This window comes from Nicotiana tabacum, chromosome 15 (assembly GCF_000715075.1).
Source record: "Nicotiana tabacum cultivar K326 chromosome 15, ASM71507v2, whole genome shotgun sequence".
Lineage (NCBI taxonomy): Eukaryota > Viridiplantae > Streptophyta > Magnoliopsida > Solanales > Solanaceae > Nicotiana > Nicotiana tabacum.
In genome coordinates this window covers 5,104,821-5,114,656 of record NC_134094.1, presented here as the reverse complement: position 1 = coordinate 5,114,656, position 9,836 = coordinate 5,104,821, and the positions used below count along the sequence as shown (strand labels likewise).

The window sequence follows — 9,836 nt, the reverse complement described above, 5'->3', positions numbered from 1 at the left end:
TTTTCAAACATCTTATTCATGAGATGTTGATAAGTGGATCCAGCATTTCTCAACCCGAAGGGCATCATATTATAGCAATATGTACCGAAATTTGTTATAAACGAAGTCTTTTCCTGATCCTCCGAGTTCATCTTAATGTGATTGTACCCGGAATAAGCATCGAGGAAACTCGTGCCCGGCCGTAGCATCAATAATTTGATCGATTTTTGATAGTGGGAACGAGTCTTTCGGGCACGCCTTATTCAAATCTTTTTAATCTACACACATGTAGAATTTATTATTCTTCTTAGGAACTACTACTACATTAGCTAGCCAGTCTGGATACTTTACCTCTCGGATCGAACCGATATTAAGTAAGCGAGTTACCTCTTCCTTGGCGAATTTATTCCTGGCTTCGGCAATAGGGCGTTTCTTTTGTCTTACCGGAGGTAAGTTGGGATCCAAACTTAACTTGTGTACGTCTACCTCCGTAGGGATACCTGTCATATCCGCATGCGACCATGCAAAATAATCAGCATTATATTTATGAAATTTAATAAAGCCAGACATGAGCTCGGAATGCAGTCCTGTTCCCATGTGGAATTTCCTTTTTATGAATTCTTCAAACAATGCAACTTGCTCAAGCTCTTCCACTGTGGATTTCGTTGCATCCGTCTCTTCTGAAACCTAGAAATATCTCGGCACCTGATAAAATTCCGACATTTCTGCCCCCGGACTGACTTCATATAGTTCGGGAGCGGGCGTCGGTTCCTGTAATTGCTATGCCGCGTGTTCCTTTCCTTTGCTACTAGAGATCGAAATTGCATTCATCTCCCTTGCTGCCGGTTGGTCACCCCTTATCTTCTTAACTCCTTCGGGTGTTGGAAACTTTAACAATTGATGATATATTGATGGTACAACTTTCATTTCGTGCAACCACGACCTTCCCAGAATGATGTTGTATCCCATATCACTATCTACCACTTCGAAAAGAGTTGTTTTCGTTACTCCTTCAGCGTTTGTGAGTAACAAAATCTCTCCCCTGGTTGTCACGCTCGCAGGGTTGAATCCGGCGAGGAGTTTTATGACCGAAATGATGCTTTCAGTGAGTTTAGCTTGCTCCAATACTCTTCATTGTATAATATTTGCCGAACTTCCTGGATCCACTTGAACACGTTTAATCTTAAAATCTAGCATATTTAAAGAAATTACCAGTGCGTCGTTGTGCGACAGCAACAATCCATCTGCGTCCTCCTCTGTGAAAGTTATACCGTCTTCGGCGACTTCCCGGAGCCTTTTGCTATGGGTTATTGACACTTTGTCTTTTTTGCTGCCGAAAAGTTGACCATGTTGATCTCGTTCCCCCCGAAGATCATGTTGATCGTTTGGTGCGGGGGATCTTCTCCCGCTTTCGAGGGTTCCACATTTTCCCGGTTACGACCATAATTGTTCTTAGCTCGGTCACTCAAGAATTCTCTGAGATGACCATTCTTCAACACTGTTGCCACTTCTTCCCGGAGGTACAGGCAATCCCCTGTATGGTGGCCATTCGTCCCGTGATATTCATACCACAAGTTGGGATCCCTCTGGCTAGGATCAGATCTCACTGGTTTCGGGAACCGTGCCTCTTTGATATTTCTCATGGCTTACACCAACTCCACTCTACTGACATTGAAATTGTATTCTAACAGTTTGGGGTAGGAAGGATCCCGCTCCCCTGGCACTTCTTTATCCTGCAATGATCTATTGTTCCGACCGCAATCAGTCCTTCTGTCGATGGCGAACCTGTCCGCCGATCGGAAGCCTCTGTCGCGGCATTCGGTCCATTTGTAGGGCAAAAGTCGGTCCCTCGAAGACCGTCTGTCCGTGTCGAAATCGTCTTTTGATTTTTCTCTGTTCTTTTTCCGTCCTTTTGTCGACGATGGAAAGCCAACCTGATCATATTCGATCCTTATCTTTGATTCGTACCGGTTGTGGACATCTGCCCAAGTCATTGGTTGAAACTCAAGAAGGCTTTCCTTCAATTTACAAGAAGCGTCTGAACTTCTCGGATTCAGTCCCTTAGTGAATACTCCAGTCGCCCATTCATCTGGGACAGCCGTGAGCAACATTCTCTCCTTCTGGAATCGGGTAACGAACTCTTGTAGCAACTCGGATTCTCCTTGCGCAATCCTGAATATGTCGGCCTTTCGGGCCAGTTACTTTTCTGGCCCCGGCATGAGCCTTGATGAAAGAGTCTGCGAGCATCTCAAAGGAGTCTATGGAATGCTCGGGTAATAGTGAATACCACGTCAAGGTTTCCCTCGTGAGAGTATCTCCAAATTTCTTCAGCAAAACTGATTCAATTTCGTGAGAAGCTAAATCATTTCCCTTCACCGTCGTTGTATAGGTGGTAATATGCTCCTGAGGATCTGAAGTTCTGTCATACTTTGGCACACCAGGCATTTTAAACCACTTCGGGAATAGTTCTGGTGTCGCACTTGGCTTGTATGGCAATTGAGTATACTTCTTTGAGTCCGGACCTTTCAGCACCGCTGATGCGCCCGGAATTTGATCTATGCGGGCATTCACTTCCCTTATAAACTGTAAAAGTTTATTTTTGAAGGGATCATTTTCGTTATTGGGGTCGGATCCACTCCTCCCAGCCCCATCGGAGCCAACTTTGCCAATCGGGGTATTGTTGTCGACCCTTTACGTTGTTTGATTCGCGGGAGCGCCGGGAGGAACTGGATCTCGTCTATTCGCATTATTCGAAGCCCCCGACAACGCCTGGTTCAACTCCATCATAACCTTATCTTGTCACATTAGGTGGTCTAGAATGATCGCATGTTGTTCTTGTAGGACCCTTACCGCGTCAACGACATGTTCCTTCTCAGCATCGTCAGGAGTTGTCTCCCGAACATGTCGAGGATATTGCCTGTCATGCATCGACGTGGCTTCATTCCCCTCGTTGTGGGTGTCACTGATTGAGTCCTCGAAATGAGGTTGATCCCCTCGAACCTCGGGATTGTGCGTGTTGTTAACACTGTTATCTACCATTTCTTATGATTTCTTCTAAGACAAAATAATCAAAACATGTTAGTAAAAAAGACAAGGATCAACTTAATTGCACGGCTGTCTAAAGTACGCCACCAGAATTATTAAAGCGTGCTGCCAGAATTTGAAGTGTGCTACCAGAATTGAAAATTCTAACAGAGTGCTTTAAAATTCTAGTAGCGAACTTAAAATTTCTATTGCAAGATTAAACTATCAAAAAAAATATTAACGGGATCAAAATATTATCGGTGATTCTAAAGAGGCCTATATGGTGTAATTTCCTGGGTAAGATAAGAGAGAATTGTTAGGAGGTGTGCAGATAAATTTTAAAGCAAATCCCAACTCCAAATTCTTGAATTTTTGTAACTAAATTTGTATAGTTTCAAATTATAACAACATTTAAATCACAAAATGTAACATAAAATGAATTCTAAAAAAGTTTTTATTAACGTAAAAAATTTGTCTAACTTCAAATAATAATAACAATAATAATGTTATATAAGTTTTTAGTACTTCATTTATTAAGTCATTTATTGATCTTTTTAGTATTACAGTTCTAAAGGATTTTCTTATGTACCTAAGTTTTGGTGGATGAAATTACAAATAGATTATCTACAACAATCATCATCTATAACAAAATTTTACTATAACAGTCAAGTTTTATATGGTATATATTTTTTATGTTATGTTATATCATATTTTCTTATAATAATATTTTATTATAGTAGCCAAATTATACCGAATAAACAACTACTATATCATATTGCTGATGGGAGGTCGCGATGGAGTTAGTAAGAGGGAAGGATTATTATGCAAATAAGACAAAAGTTTTTTATTAATATACTTTTTATAGTAAAAAAAATTCTAGTACAAATAAAGGTTATAAAATAAATTGTAGTTCGAAAAACATTCCTAGTCCTAATTATCAACGGTTTTTTGTACTACTCTTCGTCTCCGAACATTCCAGAATCTTAACAACCACGCCTAGAACCCTCTTTTCACCCCCACCCCCTTCTTTAAATCCCCTCCCCTTCCCCTACACTACGCAAATTCTCTAAAACATACTCACCGGAAAAAAGAAAAAGAAGAAGCAAAAACAATGGCCGACGAAGCAAAGGCCAAAGGCAATTCAGCATTCGCCGCCGGTAACTTTTCAGACGCCGTCCGCCACTTCACTGAAGCGATTAATCTCTCTCCTGCAAATCACGTTTTATATTCAAATCGATCAGCAGCTTACGCTTCACTGAACAATTTCTCCGAAGCCTTAACCGACGCTGAAAAAACCGTCGAGCTGAAACCGGACTGGTCTAAAGGCTACTCTCGGCTCGGCGCTGCTCAATTAGGCCTTAAAAACTATAATGATGCTGTTTTGGCTTATAAAAAGGGTTTAGAAATTGATCCTAATAATGAGGTTTTGAAGTCCGGGCTTGCTGATGCTCAATCAGCCCAGGCTCGAGCCCGATTTAGAGGATCGGGCCCAGGTCCGGCTAGTCCGTTTGGCAATGCGTTCTCCGGGCCGGAGATGTGGGCTAAGTTGACGAGTGATCCGCGTACGCGGGCTTATTTGCAGCAGCCTGATTTTGTTAGAATGATGCAGGATATTCAGAAGAATCCGAATAATTTGAATTTGTATTTGAATGATCAGAGGGTAATGCAGGCGTTTGGGGTTTTGTTAGAGGTGAAATTGGATACGAGGGCGCCGGAGGAGGAGGATGCGGAGATGCCGGAGGCGAAAGCTTCGCCGGAGAGGAAAAGGCCTGCGGAGAGCGAGCCCGTGAAGGAAGAGAAGCGGGCTGCGCCTGGGTTCAGGACCGAACCGCAGCCCGAACCGATGGAGGTGTCCGAGGAGGAGAAGGAGATGAAGGAGAGGAAAGGGCTGGCGCAGAAGGAAAAGGAGGCTGGGAATGCGGCATATAAAAAGAAAGATTTTGAGACGGCAATTCAGCATTATAGTAAGGCAATTGAGCTTGATGATGAGGATATTTCTTTCATTACTAACCGTGCTGCTGTGTACTTGGAGATGGGCAAGGTATATCCACATCTTTAGTATACTAGAGTTTAAGTTTTGTGCACTGAGAGAGCGTACAAAATACACAATTAGGTTACTTATTAGATAATTGTAGGTGAATCTCTTGATAATCATTAATTGGTAATCTGATAAAAATGGCAAATAAGCTGCTATCACAGGTTAAACTTCAATAATAATGTGAAATAATCTTTATACTGTTAGTGTATGTAATTTACATCCATATTATGTTGTATGCCTATAAAGTTGCCTGCTTTTATTCCTTATTTAGTGCATAACATTGACATGCATGAAGAAATTCAACAATTCAAGTGTTAGTGTATCTAGTATAATAACTATTATGCCTCAAATAAACTAGTTAAAGTGGTTTTTCTATGACGATACCTTATGAAGATTCTATCTCTACTCGGGCTTGGAACTAGTAATGTGAGTTCACATAGGATGCTAAGCTCGTATATTTCCAATACTTCTAGGAAAGTTTGGTGCTTTTCTCATTTGTAAAGGAATTGCTGGATAAATGATTATAGTGGTAATGAGTTTGATAGTTTTTTAGCATGGGGCACATTGGTGTTGGAATTTTATGTGAGTATTGAAGAAATGGTTCCATACGATTAGTCAGTTGCCCTTTTTGTATGTTATGTTTTTGTTTTGACTATTAGATTCAGCACCTAATTGACCTAAGGTGATAATGTTGTTTCTTTCTAAATCACCAGTCTTCAAATACTGTTTTAGAAAGAAGAAAAAAATACACCTATCTTCAAATCTAAAGCAGGTAACATGTTTTCTTATTAGGATCTTTTTCTCTGTGTTGCGATGTGTAGTTGCAACTCGTTTGACTTGCATTGCTTGATACTAGTATGTTAAGCAAACATGGTATTGAGTTGCGCTTCCCCAGCCCATCACCCCTCAAGGTCTCTTGCTCCTCTTGTTTCACTATGGCAAGGTTAGCATTTAGAACCTAAATATATCATTCTGCTGATGTGGTGTTGTAATCACCTTCTGTATACTTCTGCGTGGTTTTTCTTTAAGTCATAAATAGTCTATCTGGAGCTCTTCCTTATGTTAGTTTGTCTTAATTTCAGTATGAGGATTGCATGAAAGATTGTGACAAAGCTGTTGAAAGGGGAAGGGAGCTCAGGTCAGACTATAGGATGATTGCAAGAGCTCTCACTCGAAAGGGAACCGCCCTGGTAAAGATGGCAAAAACTTCAAAGGATTATGAACCTGCAATTGAGACTTTCCAGAAAGCTCTTACCGAACACCGTAATCCTGATACACTGAAAAAACTCAATGATGCTGAGAAGGCGAAGAAAGAATTGGAGCAGCAAGAGTATTACGATCCACAAATAGCAGATGAGGAGCGTGAGAAAGGTACCTCTATTGCTGTTACGGCTTCTCTTACTTGTGTTCTTTCTTAATCTGTGAAAATAACTTCTTTGCTTTGATTACAGGTAACCAGTTTTTCAAAGAGCAGAAGTATCCTGATGCAGTTAAGCACTATACAGAATCCTTAAGGAGGAATCCCAAAGATCCAAGGGTATTGCCTCCTTCAATCTTTTGTTCCTCTGTAGAATCTAGTGACTTTGCCCTAAGTTGCGCGGACTCTTCGTTTTTGGTGCCACACCCGTCTCGACACGGGACGGGAGCGGGTGCGGGAGCGGGATAACTTGGGATACTTTGACCTGAGTCCATCGACAAATTTGGGGGCAAATTGAGGTTTTGATTTCTCAAAGTTAAAAATAAGACAGATTTAAGATATGGGAAATGACATACCTTCACTATTGTAGTACTTTTGTCTCATATTTGCTGATTTGTGTTTCACAAAGAATTCAAGGGGTCGTGTTCTGAGTTGGGACTTCTGGTAGACAGTAGCAGCAATATAGATGGAGAGTTGGTGGAAGGCCTTGAATGGCTTTCTTTTTCTCTTTATAGCTTATTTTTTTATAATTTTGAAATCTTTTTAGCCGAACACCCGCACCCGTACCCATACCTGGATCCGCACCCCCGAATCTCAAAATTTAGATTTTGCCGAATCTGACATCCAGATCCGTGCCTGTATCGGATGCCCGCATCCGAATCCGAGCAACTTAGATTGTGCCTATTTCTTGATATAAACTTTTGTTGATGTGTTGCATCTTCTTCTTTATGTTAGGCATACAGCAACAGGGCAGCCTGCTACACAAAATTAGGTGCATTGCCGGAGGGTCTTAAAGATGCAGAAAAATGCATTGAGCTTGATCCAACATTTGCGAAAGGTTACACTAGAAAGGGTGCTATTCAGTTCTTTATGAAGGAGTATGAGAAAGCCTTGGAAACTTACCAGGAGGGGTTGAAGCATGATGCTCAAAATCAGGAACTGCTAGATGGTGTCAGGAGGTAAAGAAAAATTTCTGTTATTTCCTTTTATCGTCAGTATTGCTTCATTTTAATATTCTTAGCGACCTGTTGAGTTTCTTGTATATTTGATTCTTAGAATAGGACTGCTGTTGGGTGTCAGACTAATACTAATACTTTTAGACACCTGATCATCCTTCGTCCCTCGGATATTCATTCGAGCAAATTAGGCGATGGGAATTTGAATCCAAGACCCTTTCTGGTTATACGCGGAAAGTGGCTTTGAGCCGTGTGCTATGAGTTAATGTAGTAACTTGAAGTGTTGGGTTTTGTTTTGCAGATGTGTAGAGCAAATAAACAAGGCATCACGTGGTGATCTGACTCCAGAGGAGTTCAAAGAGAGACAGGTATAATTTCTTCTCATATTATCTGTTCTTGCTTTAGTTAGAGGCAACTTTTATATGGTGACACTCCTATCAAATTATTTTCCGCAGGCTAAGGCGATGCAGGACCCGGAAATTCAAAACATCCTTACAGATCCAGTAATGAGACAGGTAAGTTTTGGTACATTGGAACATTGGTGGGATTATTGAAGCACGTCGATATTGTAATCTGAATATCGTGTTCTCGAGCAGGTACTAGTTGACTTCCAGGAGAACCCCAAATCTGCACAGGAACATATGAAGAACCCTCTTGTGATGAACAAGATCCAGAAGTTGGTTAGTGCAGGAATTGTTCAAGTCAAATAAATATACAAGGGAAGAAAAGCATGGGTATCGTTGTTTGATATGGTCTGTCTATTGAAGGGAAATCGCGCTTGAAACATTTTTTTTTTCTTTTTAGGAATTGGATGTGATGTTGCATATAGTCTTCTTTCTCTGGCTTTCCAGTTTTTGGTGTTAAGCAAATGCGTCAAAAAAATTGTTTCTGGATATTGCAATTCGTCTCTATAGGAGATGTTACTAACTTATAGTTCTGTTCTTTTAGCAACATGCAATGTATGAGAAAAGGGTACTACAATAGTATAGATTATGCCAAGTAATTACGTTGAAACTTGCGGTTCTAATAGACGAAAACTGCATTTTGTGATATAACTTATGTACTCTAACAAAGAAAATATCGAGACTTTATTATTATAGTGGGTTAAAGCTCTGTTACTCTTCACTTTAGTAAGATAACTTAGTTCAGAGTTACTGTTGTAGTGAATAATGTGAAATTAATGACATTCTGAGCTCTTCACTTTCAAGAAGAGAGGGTTGTGACTTGTGGAATTTCTGCTTAGCCTGCTAGTAGAAAAGAAGTCTTAATTTTTATACACTAACAATACAAAACGATCTGTTAGACTTATAAGATTGCACGTAACCGTCCATAAGTGGGAAAAATAAGGAAGGTAACATGCTACAATGTCAATAGGAATATGGTACACATGATACACTCATTATATAGAGAATTCGTTACATTGTCATTGTAGAAAGCTAAATCTATATTCATATGATAGGAAGTCGAAGCAGTGCTTTGCCATAACCTCTGCAGCTCTTTTTACATACATCAACACAAACATGGTACACATAGAAATCATTTTTCTCATTGTTACATTCATTTTCAAGAATGCAACTTTTAATGCACCCTCTCTCCTCCTCAATCTCAATATTCATCACTTCTTCATGATCATTCGTAGAAGAAGAAGACGGGTAATTTGTTTCGTGCGTTATTCTATCGCTAATTTCTGGCACTGCAAGTGAAGAAACACTAAGTAGAAGCATACAGATGAACATAAAAGAGAAAAAAGCAGTGAGATTCTGCCTTTTGTTCATCATTTTGCACCAATAAGTTTATTGAACTTGCACTATGGATGATAATTTAAGTGTAATTTTGATGTGTATTTATACTAGAAACTTTAACATAGCTGGAAATTGGGTTTCTAGAATAACAAATAATCCAATAATCAAGCAAATGATTTGTCAAAGATATTGTGATTAAACAAGTTAAATGATTCAGAGATTAGCAGATTGGATCATGCTACTGCAAATTAAAGATGTAGCCATTAAATGTTAGCTGACTTTTATTCATGTGGTACTTTAGTATAAGCATTACTTCTTCTTCACCTATTTTGGTTCTCAGTGCCAGCTAGAACAGCCAGATAAGATGTGCCTTCATTTGTACTTGTAAAAAGTGAAAAGATAACTTAGAAAAGACAAAAACAAAAAACAAAAAAAAAGGTGTAGTCCCAAGTTTTTGATTCAACATCAAAGATAGTATAACACGAAATGTATGGCAGGCGTACGTCACGAGTTCAAAGCTTGATGATTACTCCAGGTCCACTATTTGAGTAAAAGAAGTATAAAGAGACGGATCCATTATGTCATAATAGTTGTTTATTATGTTGTATTATTGAAGCCGCATTTGGATAGACTATTATTTGTTATTGTTAAATACTACCTCCGTTTCAGTTTATGTGAAC

At 39.7% G+C, this 9,836-nt stretch overlaps 1 protein-coding gene across 1 annotated transcript; it reads left to right on the top strand.

Moving 5' to 3' along the window:
- The first annotated feature begins 3,935 nt into the window (after positions 1 to 3,935).
- On the top strand, positions 3,936 to 8,523 carry LOC107784191 (hsp70-Hsp90 organizing protein 3). Its single transcript, XM_016605272.2, has 7 exons — positions 3,936 to 5,044; positions 6,124 to 6,412; positions 6,493 to 6,578; positions 7,194 to 7,417; positions 7,716 to 7,782; positions 7,870 to 7,929; positions 8,011 to 8,523. Exons 1-7 carry the CDS (start codon positions 4,115 to 4,117, stop codon positions 8,122 to 8,124), a joined length of 1,770 nt encoding a protein of 589 aa, XP_016460758.2. The 5' UTR covers positions 3,936 to 4,114; the 3' UTR covers positions 8,125 to 8,523.
- Positions 8,524 to 9,836: the final 1,313 nt, after the last annotated feature.